General features: G+C 39.3%; 1 protein-coding gene and 1 non-coding gene across 4 annotated transcripts in view; both read right to left on the bottom strand.

The window, feature by feature from the left end:
• AP1G1 (adaptor related protein complex 1 subunit gamma 1) overlaps positions 1-19,256 on the bottom strand; it is an 88,270-nt gene that overhangs the window by 27,155 nt on the left and 41,859 nt on the right. For all 3 annotated transcript variants that reach the window (XM_073015543.1, XM_007993750.3, XM_073015544.1), the window contains exons 3-11: positions 18,531-18,655; positions 17,130-17,271; positions 15,088-15,184; positions 13,558-13,634; positions 9,723-9,818; positions 8,840-8,920; positions 8,551-8,649; positions 5,276-5,331; positions 2,596-2,709 (exon numbers count right to left, since the gene is read on the bottom strand). In XM_073015543.1, coding sequence (XP_072871644.1) covers positions 2,596-2,709; positions 5,276-5,331; positions 8,551-8,649; positions 8,840-8,920; positions 9,723-9,818; positions 13,558-13,634; positions 15,088-15,184; positions 17,130-17,271; positions 18,531-18,655 — 887 coding nt within the window. The remainder of the gene's footprint in view (positions 1-2,595; positions 2,710-5,275; positions 5,332-8,550; positions 8,650-8,839; positions 8,921-9,722; positions 9,819-13,557; positions 13,635-15,087; positions 15,185-17,129; positions 17,272-18,530; positions 18,656-19,256) is intronic.
• Positions 2,185-2,270, bottom strand: LOC119627770 (small nucleolar RNA SNORD71). The gene has a single exon (XR_005244003.1). It is a non-coding gene; the product is annotated as a small nucleolar RNA SNORD71 (small nucleolar RNA).

The following is a 19,256-nucleotide window of genomic DNA, read 5'->3' as shown; positions in this document are numbered from 1 at the left end:
TTTGCACACAAAATAACCAAGGAGATGTATTTTTATGTAATCAAAGTTAGTTTTGGTATTTTGAATCTTCATGCAATATTTTTCCTCAAAAGTCCCTATGAGATACCAAGGAGATGTATTTTTATGTAATCAAAGTTAGTTTTGATATTTTGAATCTTCATGCAATATTTTTCCTCAAAAGTCCCTATGAGATATACCACTAAAGTCCAAACATGCAGTTTGGGTTCAACAGGCTGTTCTACAAATGTGGAAGTTAGAATACCTAAGAGTCTCAAAAAGAGGGGCAACAAATGTATTACCCAATAATAATACCTACCAGCCTCATTCCTTAAAAATGTGACATGTGAAGTCACCATATTCTACTTTTATTACACCCTACTCTGTCCAAAGATGATGTAACATAGTTTCTATCAAAAGGTATGCAGAAATTCAGATTAAAAACTGAATTCAAAGCCGAGCACAGTGGCTCACACCTGTTTTCTCACCACTTTGGGAGGCCAAGGTGCGTGAATCACCTGAGGTCAGGAGCTTGAGACCAGCATGGCCAAAATGGTGAAACCACTTATGTACTAAAAATACAAAAATTAGCCAGGCATGGTGGTGGGTGCCTGTAGTCCCAGCTACTAGGGAGGCCAAGGTAGGAGAACTGCTTGAACCCGGAATACAGAGATTACAGTGAGGCAAGGGACTCCAGCCTGGGCAACAGAGCGAGACTCTGTCTCAAAAAAAAAAAAAATTTCAAAGGGAAAATGAGGGCCATGAGAAGGAAAAAAATGGCATGTGCTATGAGGACAAATAAGAGTTTCTATAACTGCCTATTCAAAGTTGGCAATGAAGTGAAAAATAGGAATGTTTAAAATGTAAAAGTTGTAAGGTTACTATATGCATCTTTCCATACTTGGTCAATAATATCAAACACTGTATGTACACTGACTTTCAAAAGTAACAACTTAGGCTGGGCACAGTGGCTCACGCCTGTAATCCCAGCACTTTGGGAGGCCAAGGCGGGCAGATCACCTGAGGTCAGGAGTTCAAGACCAACCTGGCCAACTTGGCAAAACCCCGTCTCTACTAAAAATATAAAAATTAGCTGGGTGTGGTGGCAGGCGCCTGTAATTCCAGGTACTTAAGAGGCTGAGACAGGAGAATCGCTTGAACTCAGAAGACGGAAGTTGCCGTGAGCCAAGTTCGCGCCACCACACTCCAGCCTGAGCAACAGACCAAGACTCCGTCTCCAAAAAAAAATAAAAAATCAACAAGTAGGGGATACTTTCATCTTAGCTAAGCTAACACATACGTAGCAAAAATTCAATCCTTAGATATAATAACTTATAGGGTGCTTATGTAATTTATATATATTAATTCAATTTATCCTGCATAACCCTATGAAGTGGTTGCCTTTCTATCTGCATTTTACTTATGAGGCAATTGAGGCACTGAAAGTTTAAGTAATTTGACCTAGTCTATCAAAGGCAGAGTCAGAATATGAAATGAGGCAGTCTGGCTCCAGAGTCTAAGCTCTTACTGTTATATATCCTGTCAAAGAGACACAGGTTTCACTTCTTTTGAAATTCACAACCCAGTAATGAGCTAGAGAGAAACAACACAAAAAGAGTCAGAAGGCTACTATCTATTCCCAGGACTGCCCCTTACAAGGATTAAGGTTTAGGTTAAGTCATTTGATCCCTGTGGGACCGAATTTTAACTAACCTGTTAATTAGGGATAGAAGTAGTTGCTTAGGCTCTCTCATTGGCTTGCTCTGAGAACCCACTGAGAGGGTACTTAAAAAATCTTTTGCAAAGTGCTACATAAAAGTTGGTGTTATTAAATTTAGGTCTTATCTATAGATTGCTCAAGCACTTAGCACCTTTTATTTGTACCTGTTCTGTGTAAATCAAAGGAACTCAGCATCAATAAATGTTTGTTGACTGAATGGTTTCAGAGATCGCTTTAAATATACTTTGTTCTAGATTTGAACATACAACCAAAAGTTCAGAGGCCAACTTTAGCTAGGTTCTACAAACACCTAGAGTTCTAAAAAGATTTCCAGTAGAATTACTCCATTGAGGGAAGGGATTTATGCTTTTTGAGAGTGCTATCTGCTGCCTAACAGTCATTTCAGGATACACTGTTCTAAGAAACACGCTGCCTTCAGGATCCTGGGGGGTAAGTACTGTGAAAAACGTGTGCTGTCAGCAGTTTGAGTGTCAGCATTGTGATAAGACACTTAGCCGATGGATCACTCCATACTTTCATCCTCCAACACACAAAGCACAGTACCTCCCTTAGGTAAACTTTTGCCAAGATTCTCTGTGCCTGTTATACTTTTCAAAGAGCCAAGGACAACTTCAGTGTGCACTTAAGTATTCTTATTGGCCTCCTTAATAACCTAAACTTCTCCCTGCCAATCCCTTCTAAAAAAGGATTCACTCAGCAGAGTCCATCTATGAACACAATGACTAAATACACAAATGTCAACACTCTTGCTCTGAAAACTATTACAAAGTATCACATGGCAGGGGCACAGAACTATCAATAATCTGTCACTCAATTTACCAAAAACAGTAGACTGAGAAAGGCTCTCAGTTTGTTACCGTTTTATTGAGACATCCAAATCTTTAAGACAGTCCACAATTGTGCTTCTGTGCCTCTGTACTGCATTATGATCTGTCTGTACAGTCTTCAACAAAGATGTAAGAGCCACGTATCTAGATGAAACAGTTGCAAAATAACAGAGTTAAAATGTAAAATTCAGGATAGTTTTTCTCTGTTTAAATAATAGACAGACGTCTAATGGATAAGAGAAAGCACATATTTTTAAATATTTAAAAGAAAGTTAGTGAGCATAAAAGTAACATTTCAAAGGTATAAGCGATACCATAATCTAAAATAAGGGCAACCAGGAGAAGCTCTGGATTTTAGATTTGCATTCATGGTCAAGTCCATTTAAACTTCTAAAAGTAGGCCGGGCATGGTGGCTCACACCCGTAATCCCAGCACTGTGGGAGGCCAAGGCGGGCGGATACCTGAGGTCAGGAGTTCAAGACCAACCTGGCCAACACGGTGAAACCCTATCTCTACTAAAAATATAAAAATTAGCCGGGCACATGGGTGTCAAGTGCCTGTAGTCCCAGCTACTTGGGGGGCTGAGGCACGAGAATTGCTTGAACATGGGAGGCTGAGGTTGCAGTGGGCTGAGATCACGCCATTGCACCCCAGCCTGGGCGACAGAGTGAGACTCTGTCTCAAAAAAAATAAAATTGGGGCTGGGTGCAGTGGCTCAAGCCTATAACCCCAGCACTTTGGGAGGCTAAGGCAGGCGGATCACGAGGTCAGGAGATTAAGACCACCCTAGCTAACACGGTGAAATCCCGTCTCTACTAAAAATACAAAAAATTAGCCGGACGTGGTGGCATGCGCCTGTAGTCCCAGCTACTCAGGAGGCAGAGTTTGCAGTGAGCCGAGATCATGCCACTGCACTCCAGCCTAAGCAACAGAGCGAGATTCTGTCTCAAAAAAAAAAAATTAAATTAAATTAAATATAAAGTAAATAAAAGTGATTGACTCAATTCTTTTAAAGTTTTCCAAATAGTAAAACAAAGAGAGCATATAATATGCCTTTTAAGGCTGCCTTTGCCCCATAATGCAATTTCAATTTTACCATTTGAGTTTTCTCTGCTTTTACATGATACTGGTACCAAAACTGCCTCTATAAAAATTTGAGTTTAAAATCCACGTGTTTAACTTAGTATGTTAAGGTTTAAAATTTTATTCATGTATTTATTTTTAATAGAGATGGAGTCCCCCGCTATGTTGCCCAGGCTGGTCTCAAACTCTTGGGCTCAAGCGTTCCTACCACCTTAGCCTACCAAAGTGCTACTTAGTATTACAGGTGTGAGCCACCGCGCCTAGCAATCCAAGTGTTCTTTAGAAGGAGAAGATAATTCAGGATGCCACAATAATTATTTCCACATCTTTTTTTTTTGTTGAAACAGGGTCTCAGCCAGGTGCAGTGGCTCACTGCCTGTAATCCCAGCACTTCAGGAGGAAGAGGCAGGTGGATTACCTGAGGTTAGGAGTTAGAGACCAGCCCAGCCAACATGGTGAAACCCCGTCTCTACTAAAAATACAAAAAACTAGCAGGACGTGGTGACGTGTGCCTGTAAACCCAGCTACTCGGGAGACTGAGACATAAGAATTACTTGAACTCGGAGGGCGGAGGTTACAGTGAGCCAAGATTGCGCCACACTGCACTCCAGCCTGGGCAACAAGAGCAAAACTCTGTCTCAAGAGAGAAAAAAAAAAAAAAAAAAAAAAACAGGGTCTCATTCTGTCACCTAGACTGGAATGCAGTGGCATGATCACGGCTCACTGCAGCTTCAACCTCCTGGGTTCAGGTGATCCTCCCACCTCAGCCTCCAGAGTAGCTGGGACTACAGGTGCACACCACCAAGCCACCTGGCTCATTTTTGTATTTTTCTGTAGAGATAGGGTTTTGCCATGTTGCCCAGGCTGGTCTCGAACTCATGGGCTCATGATCTACCCATCTCTGCCTCCCAAAGTGTTGGCATTACAGGTGTGAGCTACTACACCTAGCTTCCACATCTTTTCATGTTTAATATAAGAAAAACTTCTCCTGATTAGAAAAACAGGTAAGCAGGAATACGTACTACATACAGGAAAATACCAAAATAAAAGATAATACTGATCAATTCATTTACCTAAAAAACTAGCTAAAACTAGCTGGAGTTCACAAAGACATTCCAGATTTGCTACCTGAAATGTTACATTTTTCTTAATTTAGAGCAGGGGTCAGTCAACAAACTATAGCCTACCTGTAAAATCCAGCTCTCTGCTGTTTTTGTATATCAAAATATTTTTTTCATACTAGTTCCCAAGTTTGATGTAAATCAATTTTATTCAACACAGCCACACTCATCATTGACATATTGTCTATGGCTAATTTCATGCTAAGGGGCAGAGGTAAGTAGTTACCAAAGACTCCATGGCCCATAACGTCTAAAATACTTACCATCTGACCCTTTACAGAAAAATTCTGCTGACTCCCGATTTACAGAACAAATAGGACTATATGCCATGAGACAAATCCTCAAGTCTTTACAAAACAGTAGTGTTAAGACCAGAAAAACATAAAAATTCTGAGCTATAAGTTCTAGATATGTGACTCAATACATGTGTAATCTTGAGCAAAATCACTCTTAAAATACTGGGCTTACAATACCCAAGATAAAAGACATATTTCAGTTGACTTACCTAATATTCTTGTCATTGTTCAATAAGAAACGACCCAGGATATTTATGGCTAGAACCTAAAGAGAAATGGCATAGGTCAAAATTTAGGAAAATTAAAGTTTTATATTGTTTCCTGTGTTTAAAGGGTAACTTTCTGGCCTCTGGTGCTTCACAGACTGCTAGTCAACCAAAAAAAAAAAAAAACCACACTGGAGCCAGGCACGGCAGCTCACGCCTGTAATCCCAGAACTCTGGGAGGCCGAGGCCAGTAGATCACAAGGTCAGGAGTTCAAGACCAGCCTGACCAACATGGTGAAACCCTGTCTCTACTAAAAATACAAAAATTAGCTGGGCAGGTGGTGCATGCTTGTAATCCCAGCTACTCAGGAGGCTGAGGCAGGAGAATCGCTTGAACCCAGCAGGCGGAGGTTGCAGTGAGCCAAGATCACACCACTGTACTCCAGCCAGGGCAACAGAGCAAGACTCCATCTCAAAAAAAAAAAAGGAAAAAATCCAAAGGCAAACTCTTAAAATCATACACTAAAGGTAAGTGCTGGAAGGTCGTTTTAATGTTTTGACAGTGTTTTGTTAGTGGAAGAATAATATTAGTACAGCCTCTTTAGAGGGAAATCTGGAAATAACTATATTTAAAGTGAAAGTATATTCTCTGTTTTATCAATTTCACTTTTAGGAATTGATCTGACAAACAACTGTACATATAGACAAAAGTCTACTGTGGCACCACTGATAACTGCAAATGATAGGAGATACCCTAAAACTCCGTTAATAGCAAATTTGCTAATTATACCATGGCACACCCATGCAATGGAATGTCACGCAGCCATTAAGACAGAATGCATTCTGACTGACACATGGTTCAACCTTGAAGACATTAATATGCTTATCAAAAGGATAAAAACTGTATGATTCCACTTATATGAGGTACTGTGATATGATGAAATATATACTTGGTTTTTGTCCCTGTTTCCTGGCATACAAATCCTAAATCCCTTGGAATTTCCTGTGTGACAGCATCTTTAGTTCTAATGATATGACTCTCAATGGGCTCCTAAGATAGCCTCAGAATGGAGACTAGTTGCCAGGGGAACAACCATGATATTAAAAGGTTGGAACTTTCAGTCCCATCCCCCGACCTTGGGGAGGGGAGAGATGCTGAAGGTTAAACTGATCACCGATGATTTAATCAATCATGCCTGCATAATGAGGCCTCCAAGAATCTGAAATGGACAGGGTTCAGAGGAGCTTCCAGATAGCTGAATATGTGGAGCTTCCTGGAGGGCGGCACATCTGGAGAGGGTATGGAAGCTTCCAACCCCTTCCCACATGCCTTGCCCTATACATCTCTTCCATTTGGCTGTTCATCTATATCCTTTATAACAGACCAACAAGCATAAGTGAAGTGTTTCCCTGAGTTCTGTGAGCCACTCGAGCAAACTAACTAAATCTGAGGCGGGGGTTGTGGGAACCCTGACTTACAGCTGGTTGGTGAGAAGCACAGGTCACAACCTGAGCTTGGGAGTGGCATCTGAAGTTGGGGTGGGGGGATCAGTCTTGTGGGACTGAGCCCTCATGGGATGTGACACCTTTTTTTTTTTTTTTTTTTTTTTGAGACGGAGTCGCGCTCTGTTGCCCAGTGGAGTGCAGTGGCGCGATCTTGGCTCACTGTAATCTCCGCCTCCCAGGTTCATCCCATTCTCCTGCCTCAGCCTCTCTAGTAGCTGGCACCTGCCACCACGCCCGGCTAATTTTTTTGTATTTTTTTTTTTTTAGTAGAGACGGGGTTTCACTGTGTTAGCAAGGATGGTCTCAATCTCCTGAACTTGTGATCCATTCTCCTAAGCCTCCCAAAGCGTTGGGATTATAGGTCCGCACCCAGCGGGATGTGACACCTTATCTCCAGGGAGACAGTGTCAGAATTGAATTCAATTAGAGGATACCCAGCTGGTATCCACCAGAAAACTGCCTGATGTATAGGGAAATAGCCCCAACACATATGGTGTCAGAAGTGAAATGTTGGAGCTGGACATGATGGCTCACATCACTCGGGAGGTTGAGGTGGGAGGATTGCTTGAGGCCAGGAGTTCAAGATCAGCCTGAACAACCGAGAGAGACCCTGTCCCTAAAACAAAACAAAAAAGAAGTGAAGTGTTGAATGACTCTGTGAGGGTAGACAGTAAAGAGTAGAAAAAACATTTTGGGTTTTTTCCTTATATCTCTTCAGAGGTACCTGAGAGTAGTCAAATTCATAGACAGAAGTAGAATGGTGGTTGCCAGGGACTAGAGGTAGTTACAGCATGGAGAGTTATTGTTTAATGGATATAGACTTTAAGGCAAAAAAGTTCTGGAGATAAACTACAGTACTGGTTACACAACAAGATGAGTGTACTAACTGTTCACTTAAAAATGCTGAAAATGGTAAATTTTGTGTTATATATATTTTATCACAATTAAGAAAAAAAGAACAAGACTTATCTCTATACATGAATTTGGAACTGGCTCCAAGATAATGTTAGGTGAACAAAGTACGGTGCAGAACAATATATATACTATGTTACCATTCTGTTTGAAAGGTGGGGAGAGGAAAAGGACTTAACCTAAATTACTTTGGTTATCTGACTAGATACTATAATGCTAAAGACAAAAAGAACTGTACACAAATATTATACTCTAGTACATTTGTTTTTTACAAGGCTATGGGCTAACAGTTCTAATATTAATAAATGACAAAATGAACTAATTCATGAAGGAGAAGGGACAACTCCTCTCTATAGAAGAATTCCAATTATTTAATAAGAAAAAAATGAGGGAAATGGAAAATTTGTCATTAGAATACCATCTTAATAATTGTTGTGGGCAAGATCCTCTGGTGGATACTAAAACTGATAGGTAAAAATCTGAGGATAGGATGTTTACATCGTCTCAAAATATCTGCCAAAATATTTTTAATTACAAAGGAAAAAATAATGACTTTACAGTGGAAAGACCCAGCAGACACCATCTCAACCAAATGATCAAGGTTAACATCAACAATGATAAGACAAATATATTCACTATACTGCTACATCTAAGATCTCCCAAAGTTTATTATAATCAATGTTAAGCCTTCAGCGGGAAGGAATGGTATTTCAGATACCAAAAATCAAGCATTCCACATTTTGCATCATTCTTTATTAAAGTTGAGTTCCAAATGGAATACAACTCTGAAGTACTCCAGTCCAAGTCAACCATTCTAAATGAAACATTTAGGGGGGAAGAAAAGATTTAAAACGACTTACTCGCAATCCACTCTCTGACTTAATATCCATGATAGTCAAAACCGTTTCATAAAGAATAGCATTTCCTACATTTTTACTAGTCTCAGTATTAGTGGCAACCTGAAAAGACATATTAAGGGCAGTACGTAAGTGATAAAAACAATGCTTCCAAAAAATATCCACAGGTAACAAGAGGCATTTTGTAATTACAGCTATGAATGAGGAAACACAAATAAAAACTGCTCCATATAACCATAATCATTCTACTCCCTGCGAAACTAAAATAAATATTTAAGTTTGGTCTACTCACCTGTGCTAATATATCATTCATAGCTTCACTTGAATCATCATCATTTCGTCCTAAAATTCTTAATAACCGCAAAATGCGTACCTAATGTGCAAAATATGAGAGGTGTCAACAAATTATGTCTCACACAAAGAAATCTCATCTTGGTATGAAATTCAAATGACTAAATGAAGTCTTAGAACTTCATTTGGAACCATTTATTCATATCAGAAATGGTCAAAAATCAAACAGAAGAATTGAAAACATTTTCTTTAGAGAAGCTATAAATGCTTCTACATCTAATAACGTTATTATAAGACAACCCACACTTCAGTACTCCACAGCTAAAGCATACTACCACATACCACAACCTGCAGAGCTATAGTAAATAATCCAAATAGTAAATGATTTTGACTATTAAAACTGTAATTTTAAGTGGGACACAGTGGCTCTTGCCTGTAATCCCAGTACCTTGAGAGGCTGAGGTGGACAGGTTGCGTGAGTCCAGGAGTTTGAGACCAGCCTGGGCAACATGACAAAACCCTGTCTCTACAAAATATACAAAATGAGCCAGGCACGGTGGCATGCACTTGAAATCCCAGTTACCTGGGAGGATCACTTGACCCTGGGAGGTCAAGGCTGCAGTGAGGCAAGATTGTGCCACTGCACTCCAGCCTAAGTGACAGAGCAAGACCTTGTCTCAAAAAAAAAAAAAAAAAAAAAAAAAAGAACAAACTTGTAATTGTATCCTCATAATCTAATACAGAATTGTGTCACTATTCATTAATATAATTAGTCAATTAACTACCAAATTTCTACTCAACACAAACTTAAGAGGAAGGAAATGGTTTACTTAAAAGATATTAAATTCATATAACATTTATTTAAAACATTATTTCAACCTCACCTGCAAAAAGGGGTCACTGATACCAGAAACATCATGTTCTGGTGAATATCCGGACATGATGAGGTTCTTTAAAATACGAACTAATTGGGGCACAAGCTGCAGAGAAAGATGCATCAAAAAACAGTGAATATTGAAGAATGTCTCATGAATAAGCAGGTCCTTTGGTTTAGAAAAAGGGTGTAAGGGTCCGAGTCCAAGCAAATTCTAGTGATTTAATATACTAGCATACTGTAGATGTTTGATAAACTTAGGAGTAAATTAGGCCAATATTCAAGAAGAAGTATGTATTTTATCTGGATAAAACCAAACCAGACTTTTTTATGCCAGAGTTATATGTGAAGATATTACAAATAATACTGGATCAGAAAGCCTATGGGAACCAGGTAAAACAGATGCCTGTGGGGCATACTGCATTTCTACTTCTGCAGAACTTGACATGCCTAGGTGGCAAAAACATGTTCAGTTTTCATCCATTCAAACATTTGCATATAACATGTCATCACACCAAAATACAACTGGTGATCTTATTCACATTATAGCTTTAGAACATACAACCTCAAATAGAGAAAAAAAACTCTTAAGATAGAAGAGTTATACCCTTTTCCAACAAACAACAGGGAATACCAAAGCTGACAACAGTAATACAGTAATCAAATGGAAAAGACACATGAAAAAATTACATCTTTCATCTTAAGAGATATCAAGGCCATGAATAATTTCCTCTTCCTATTCTTAACTCATATGATACAATTTTTTAAAATTTCAGGACTTATTTACATATACAGCTTTGTGGTCTGTTTTCTTATCTTTTCAATGAGACTATACATTCCTTATAATCAGGAATTTCCTTTCTGTCCTTCCTTTACTTTATCCATTAAGAGTCCTAACACATTGTAAAGGCAATTTTACTGTCAAGCCAAAGATGTTTTAAATATTGGCACTCATTTCATTTCTGTTGATCAATTACTTGATATTAAAACAAAAAGTTTGCCACAACAGGAACTCTTTACGTTTCCAACTAAAAACTCAATTTTTAGCTATATAAACAACTTTAAAGACCAAAAATTAAGTTAAAAAGTGTGCAAAGTGAACTGCATTGCATCTCTTTTGCAGGCAATTTTAGCTACAACTCTGCTGCAACTCAATTATTTTTTCTCACTGTATTTAGACTCTGTCCCTTCCCTACTCCTCAAGCCTAAAAGAGGATCAAGACTGAGATGAAAAGCCAAGCTATATCCAACGCATGCACTCAAAGCATTCAAAACATTAAGGCCACTTCTAAATACAAGAAAACACAGTATGTATGAATTTAAATAAGCTGAGCCATAACAGTTTGGAATTAACTCTTATAAGTCACCTAAACAAAGTCTAATTTGGACAACTCCAAATAAGACAAATCTAAGCCATGGAGATCTGTAAATTCATTACATCTGTCAACTATGGGCAAAGTTATATTAGAGATAGTAATATACCTTTTAAAACCACTTTAAATCAATATTTTTATAATAAAATGAAGACCAAGTAGTTACCAAGCTTATTTTGCACACTTCCCAATGGTCTGCTTTTTTGTACTACATATAACCCAAGTTATTTTTTATCTGGTTTATTTCTTGGAAAAGTCATTTTTCCTTGGGCTACTAAATTCAGAAATTGTTTTATCCACTGCCAAAAGGCCAGCACATCACATAAGATTACCCTGGGACACAGAGCACAAATGTCTGAATGTTCAGCATACAATTCTTGGAACCCAGTTTCATTTTTCAGACAAAAATGCAAGTTATTAAAACTGACGACAGGACAAACAAAATAAGATGACATAGGGGAAGGCTGCAGCCATGAAAATCAGTTGGTGCCCACTACTCTACCTCAAAATCCTTTTAATATTTCAAAACTTCTGTGTAAGAGTAAGTACAGGTAAGGGAGAAATAAAAGCTCTAAGTCTGAACTGAAAGCTCAGCAGTACATACAGAGCTTTTTAAAGTATGAGGTTACCCACATACCGTTCTAAAATATCTACTTCAAAAAGCAGTAGCATTTTGTGTCAAAGCTCCAGACTGATCTGGAATTGCCATCACCAAAGTCACTGGAAAACTGCTCAAAGTTTCTCAAGTAAAGATAAAGAAAAGGCAGAGAAGAAGGTTTACAATTCAGGAAAGGCTGCAACTGAAATCCAAGGCTGACTTTGGAGTCAGGAGTTTAAGTGACAAAACAAAAACTAGACTAGGAAGTTAGCCAAAAATGCTAGAACAATAACTCACAGTATTAAGCACAGCTTCAGCATTAGTATATTTTAAAAGCCACATTTGTGGATGGATACACAAAAGCTACTAAGGACCTAATGCCAGCATGCACCATCTAAAAGAGGGTTAATTCTTACCTTTTCATTCTAACATACAGCAGGATTCCAAACAGACAACAGGAACAAAACATACAAAGCAAGCATTAGGGACAGATACGGGTCTCATACTATATTACAATAATTTAATCAAGACATGAACATCTAAGGGAAAAAAAGCCAAAAAAGAACTCCTGTTAGAGCCTTACTAGATCTAAAGTACAAAGCGAGTCCTATTTATGGAATGACCAGCATCCTATAAAAGAAGTTCAATGCATGTAACTACCCAAAGAACAGTCTTCCTCTGAGTGCTCCTTACTACTGTCTTCTAAAATTAAGTGGAGAAATAGAAATGTCCACTTTAAAATACTAGTTAAAAAAAAAAAAAATAGGCCGGGCACACTGGCTCACGCCTGTAATCTCAGCACTTTGGGAGGCTGAGGCAGGTGGATCACCTGAGGTCAAGAGTTCGAAACCAGCCTGGCTAACATGGTGAAACCCCGTCTCTACTAAAAATACAAAACAAAATTAGCTGGGCGTGGTGGTGGGCATCTGTAGTCCCAGCTACTCGGGAGGCTGAGGGAGGAGAATCACTTGAACCCAGGAGGCAGAGGTTGCAGTGAGCCGAGATTGCACCACTGCACCCCAGCCTTGGTGACGCAGCGAGACTGCCTCAAAAAAAAAAAAAAAAAAAAGAGGGAGAGAGAGAAGGGGGTACTTAAGATAGCTAGGACTTCCATCACAGGAGTCAATGGCCTAAAATGAACAGTAGGGGAAAAGCAATAAAAAAATTTTGAGTTTTAACCTTAAAAAAATAGAAAAGAAATTCCTGTCTTTAAAAAAAAACAAAACAAAACAGGCCAGGAGCAGTGGCTCACACCTGTAATCCCAGCACTTTGGGAGGCTGAGGCAGGCTGATCACCTGAGGTCAGGAGTTCAAGACCAGCCTGGCCAACATGGTGAAACCCCACCTCTCCTAAAAATACAAAAATTAGATGGGCACGGTGGCGCATGCCTGTAATCTCAGCTACACGGGAGGCTGAGACAGGAGAATCGCTTGAACCCAGGAGGCGGAGGGTGCAGTGAGCCGAGATCGTGCCACTGTACTCCAGCCTGGGGAGTAAGAGCAAAACTCCGTCTCAAAAAAACAAAAACAAAAACAAAAACACACATACACACAAAACTCCTAGTTTTAATTTGACCTCAGATTATGTTTCCTGACTCAAATGTGAAAACAGCAGATAAAACACGCGAGATTCGTGTCTCTGCCAACAATGAGAGAAAACTTCTATCATGAAAAGAAAAACACAATACTAGTGCCAGCTCTTACTTATATGCCTAAATCTGGCTTCCAGCCCAACTGCACAGCAGGGCTAGTTAAAACCCTTATTCAGATTCATAGCTTGCTTTCAAAAAAATAAATAAGTAAGAAAATCATGTACTTTTCAGGAAAATCATTTTTCAATCAAGAAAGGCTCAGGCATAGAGAATGGCACCTACCTTTCTGAAATGCGCAAGCATGTCTGGGCTTCGCTCACACATTTCTGTGAGGAGGACTACAGATGTGTGGAGGACACCTGAAAGAAAAGATCAAAGAAAAACTAAAAATGAGGCCTATTATTCAATTTTATAGAACAGGGCTTTGAGTTCCTGAAGGTCAATTCCAAAAGGATAGTTGCTACTTTTGCTTTTTAATCCCCTAAAGAATCTAAGCATTGAAGTGAATACAAAGGAGGAACTTAATAGATGCCTGATTTAAAACTGGCCAAGTCAGTAAAATCCGAATGTTTTCAATAATTATGTGACCAAAATAATTATTAAAAAGTGACGACCAATACATGTGTCTCTCCATCTGATAATATCCATAAAAACATACAATGTAAGCTAGGTATCATCTGTTCTATACTTAATCAGCTATTATCTGAGTTCTAACAGATAATTCAAGAGGCAAAAATCTTAGTAAGATTTTAAATTTCCAGATAAAACGTATCAAAACTCTGAGATTAACTGTGGATGACAAAGTAAATTTACTTACTCCAGAGTCAGTAAAAACAATCTCACAATGCTTTTCTTTTCACTAAGTAATAAATATGTGCTCTAAGTAATTCAGTTGTTCAACAAGTATATTTGGAGCATTCTGGGCACAGCACTGAATTTGTCAAAGTAAATATACCACACAATTTTTTCTCTGAGCATTTAAGACACATGAATTTTCTCTATTCAAAAACTTATTTCACTGACTTCAAATAAGAATAAAATGTTTGGGGAAAAGAACAGCCCCATTCCATTTAACTCCTCTGTTTTATATAAAGATTCTGAGTACCTAATACAAGCTTCCATCAGAAATAACCCAAAAGAATTTTCACAATTTTTGAGTCAGGCAGGGTCTGGCTCTGTAGCCCAGGCAAGAGTGCAGTGGTACAATCTTGGCTCACTGCAACTTCTGCCTCCCAGGCACAAGCCATCCTCACACTTCAGCCTCCTAAGTAGCTGGGACCACAGGCATGTGCCACCACATCCAGCTAATTTTCGTATTTTTTGCAGAGATGGGTTCTGACTTTGTTGCCCAGGCTGGTCCTGAGCTCAAGTGATCTGCCCACCTTGGCCTCCCAAACTGCTGGGATTACAGGCATGAACTACTACGCCCAGACGCACAAATCTTACACTCCTACCACATGATAATGAAATTTTTTCTTTTACTGTAAAATAGGCAAGAAATCAAAGGATTTTACACATGAAAATTATGGGTAGGCTCATTTATATATTACACTAGATATTAATAACTTAATATTTTTAATATAGTAAAAGAGGATCAGAGATGAAAGATAAGTTTACTATGAATCAATCTCTAATATAAAACTAGGATATGTGAGTAGAAAGGTTTGTCAGACCAGACACCTGGAAAAGTGTCTAAGGCACAGCAGAAAGGTGACTCCACTATACTGAGAGACACAGGACTAACACAGCCTCAAGCCTTTTCTCTTTCCCTTTCTCCCTCAATACTTCATGAACGCATCCAAATTACATTACCATGGTTCTTCTCATTCAATAAATTTTTTGTTGCTGGTAAAAACATCTCCATAAGTTCAGGAACTTTCCTGATGACATGAACAGCACATAGTGCTGCCTATAAAAAAAACAATAAAAGAACAAAAGGTTTATTTCAATTATGCCAGGGCAACCAATCTTACAAAAAAACCACCAACACAAAAATCTCACCAACTTGTTCATCCACTAGAAAAATAAAGAAGAAGAGGTTAGATATTAGATTTACAGCTGGTCACGGTGATGGCCCACTCCTATAATTCCAGCACTTTGGGAGCCCAAGGCAGGAGAATCACTTGAGCCCAGGAGTTTAAGAACAGCCTGGGCAACACATTAAGAACCTGCCTCTATTTTTAAAAAAATTAAGAGGAGGCCAGGCATGGTGGCTCACACCTGTAATCCCAGCACTGTGGGAGGCCGGGGCGGACGGATCACAAGGTAAAGGAGATCGAGACCATCCTGGCTGACACGGTGAAACCCCATCTCTACTAAAAATAAAATTAAAAATCCTTGCTGGGCATGGTGGCATGTACCTGTACTCCAGCTGCTGGGGAGGCTGAAGCAGGAGAATGGTGTGAACCCAGGAGGCGGAGCTTGCAGTGAGCCAAGATCGCGCCACTGCACTCCAGCCTGGGCAACAGAGAGAGGCTCCGTCTCAAAAAAAAAAAAAAAATTAAGAGGAGAGAAAAGTATTTATTAACTGGTTGGGGATTTCCAGTTTATACTATTATATTAAAGAGATCTTCTAGCTCACCTCTCCCTTTTGCCTAGACAAGTAGGCAAAAACTTTCTACATTAGACTATATATGATTAATATGAATTTATCAAACAAGTTAAACATAACTTATGTGGAGTTTTGAGGAAGTAAAAATAGATAAGGATCTCAATCTGTGATAATCATACCTCTGAGTGAGATGACTAACAGGCTAAAAAACATTACACAACTGAAAGATATATACTGTAAATGCTATAAATCTACTGTTATGTTTAATAATATCTATGTGGCCCTCAAATGACTCTGCAGACATCAAGAAAATCATGTGAAAAATACTTAGTCTCTACTAAAGATGGTCTTACTAGCTTGTTCACTGGAAAATAAAAGTACATTTAAACACTGATTTTGCATATTCCGCAAAGTAACTATAACTACTAAATGTTTGAGTCAAATACCATAAAAGTTAGATGTATTAACAAAAAAAATTTCTACTAATTCCACCCATGTTATATTTGGGAGGAAAAAAATATATTTTTTCTAACCTGAAGGTACGTTTCATTTTCATATGATAATGAGTTTTCTGAACAAGAGTAGCTCACATATTCTTTAAGAAAAAGGACCAGCTTACAAATTAAAAAAATAATTTAACTTTGTTTGCAGCCATCATTAACTGCATATCATCCTGGGAAATGGCTTGGCCCTTTCAATGCCTCTTTCCCACACCATTAATAGAGAGGCACAGTAAATGCCAAACGGATCACAGTTTATGTTCATTTCTTGGACTTCTAAATTCCATACACTTCATTTTCAAAGGTTGTAGGGTTCAAGCAATTTTTAAAAACTCAATAAAATGTTTATATCAACAAATAAAATCAGATAGAAGAATAATTCTCTTCTATTACTAATTCATTCGGAAAGTGGGTTCTACATCACTCCCTAATAATTATCTAGGTACCAACGGAACTGCCCTTCCAGAGATACAAAGGCACTAATACAAAGATATGGGCACTAATTATTAGGACAAAAGTAAATTCATAAAAATCTGTTCATAATCACCTTGTTGTAATACTGTTTAGAATCAGATAACTTAGGAATTTGGTATGCCACCTAGGATATATCCAGTGACATTTGTTTGTTTATAAATCATTTCCTTAAAAAAAGAGGAATTAAGGTTAATACAAAATCATGTAAAATAAATTTACTGCACAGAAAAAATGACATTATCATCAGATCTTTCAAAAATTGGTAATCTGCCTTCTGATCTCCATAATACTCCCTAATCCAAACAGACATTTGGTTCATTAAAAGTTACCTTTTTTCTTAAGTAAGAGTTGGAGGTTTTCAGGAGCTTCTCTACCTCTCCTGCAAGATCTCTGCACATCTCTGAGGAGCCCATGCAGCCGAGGGTACAAAGTGCTAACCCCTGGACGAATTGCGTGCTATGATTAAGATCACTGCAAAAGAAAAGAAGAAGGTAGGAACAAGCATGCTCTGCCTGGTGCTCCCCAAGAAGCAGCTTCACAATTTCAAACTAGTGCAGAATAACTCAAGATTTCTCCAATCAACAAAAACAATTAATAAAATTATTTATTGTAGAAAATGTTTATCCCAACTTTATTACATATTATTAATACAGAAAACAGACTGACCAGGCTTACAAGCCAATGTTTTCAGGTACCAAAGCAGTAGAAGTTGAAAAACATATTATCTACTGGATGTCAAAGACACACACTTTAGAAAACTCAGCAAACTTGGTGGGTGGTGGGGGGGAGCTCACACCTATAATCCTAGCACTTTGGGAGGCCAAGGCAGGCGGATAACCTGAAGTCAAGAGTTCGAGACCAGCCTGGCCAACATGGTGAAACCTCATCTCCACTAAAACTGTAAAAATTGGCTAAGCGTGGTGGCGGGCACCTATAATCCCAACTACTCGGGAGGCTGAGTAGCTACCCAGGTTCAAGAGATTCTTCTGCCTCAGCCTCCCGAGTAGCTGGGACTACAGGAGCGTGCCACTACATCCAGTTAGTTTTGTATTTTGTATTTTTAGTAGAGACAGGGTTTCACCACATTGGCCAGGCTGGTCTTGAACTCCTGACCTCGTGATCTGCCCGTCTCGGCCTCCCAAAGTGCTGGGATTACAGGCATGAGCCACCGCACCCAGCCTCCTACACAAATTTTAACCCTTTGCTTAACCTCTTTACATATAAACTACTGAACTAAAAGCAATTCAAATATACTCTGGAAAGTAAATATAAACTCAGTAAATAGAAGTTCTTGATATTATATTACAAAAAAGACTTAAAAGAACAAAGTAGGTCAGGCGCAGTGGCTCAAGCCTGTAATCCTAGTACTTTGGGAAGCCGAGGCGGGTGGATAATCTGAGGTGAGGAGTTCAAGACCAGCCTGGCCAACATGGCAAAACCCCGTCTCTACTAAAAATACAAAAATTAGCCAGGCGTGGTGGCAGGCACCTATAATCCCAGCTACTCAGGAGGCTGAGGCAGGAGAATCACTTCCCGGGTCGGAGCGGGGAGCGGGAGAGGGTGGTGGCAGCAGAGGAGGATGCAGTGGGCCAAGATCACACCACTTCACTCCAGCCTGGGTAAGCCACTTCACTCCAGCCTGGGCAAAAGAGCGAGACTCCATCTCAAAGAAAATACAAAAAAGAACAAAGTATTTAATAGTTGTTAGAAGAAAGAAAAGTAAGACTTACTTCTTGATACAGTTGGTCATGAGAAGATGGACATCTTGTCTTTCATCTAACAGCAGCATTGCCCCTAAATAGCCAATGCGTTTGTCTGTAAATTTTTGAGAGGCAATAAGCTTGAGGCACTCCAACTGCAAAAAAGGAAAAAAAAAAAAAAAAGAAATTAAAAACTTGCTACCATAATCTAGAAAAGCAATGTTTTTAACCCAGAGTCCCCAGTTGGCTAAAGTACAAACGTGTTTCATCAAACTACCTAACTCTTTTCTTTTTTTTGAGATGGAGTTTCACTCTGGTTGCCCAGGCCGGAGTGCAATGGTGCGATCTCAGCTCACTGCAACCTCAGCCTCCCAGGTTCAAGCCATTCTCCTGCCTCAGCCTCCCGAGTAGCTGGGATTACAGGAATTAGCCACCACACCTGGCTAATTTTTCTATGTTTAGCAGAGACAGGGTTTCACCATGTTGGTCAGGCTGGTCTTGAACACCTGAGCTCTGCTGATCCACCTGCCTCGGCCTCCCAAAGTGCCGGGATTACAGGCGTGAGCCACCATGCCTGCGCCTGGCTTTTTCTTTTTCTTTTTTTTTTTTTTTTTTGAGACAGGGTTTTGCTCTTGTAGCCCAGGCTAGAGTGCAATGGTGCGATCCCAGTTCACTGCAACCTCCACCTCCTGGGTTCAAGCGATTCTCCTGCCTCAGCCTCCCAAGTAGCTGGGACTACAGGCCTTCACCACCACA

Source organism: Chlorocebus sabaeus, chromosome 5, assembly GCF_047675955.1.
Source record: "Chlorocebus sabaeus isolate Y175 chromosome 5, mChlSab1.0.hap1, whole genome shotgun sequence".
In the NCBI taxonomy this organism is placed as follows: domain Eukaryota; kingdom Metazoa; phylum Chordata; class Mammalia; order Primates; family Cercopithecidae; genus Chlorocebus; species Chlorocebus sabaeus.
The sequence above is the reverse complement of the archived record's forward strand: the minus strand, read 5'-3'. Positions and strand labels throughout refer to the sequence as shown.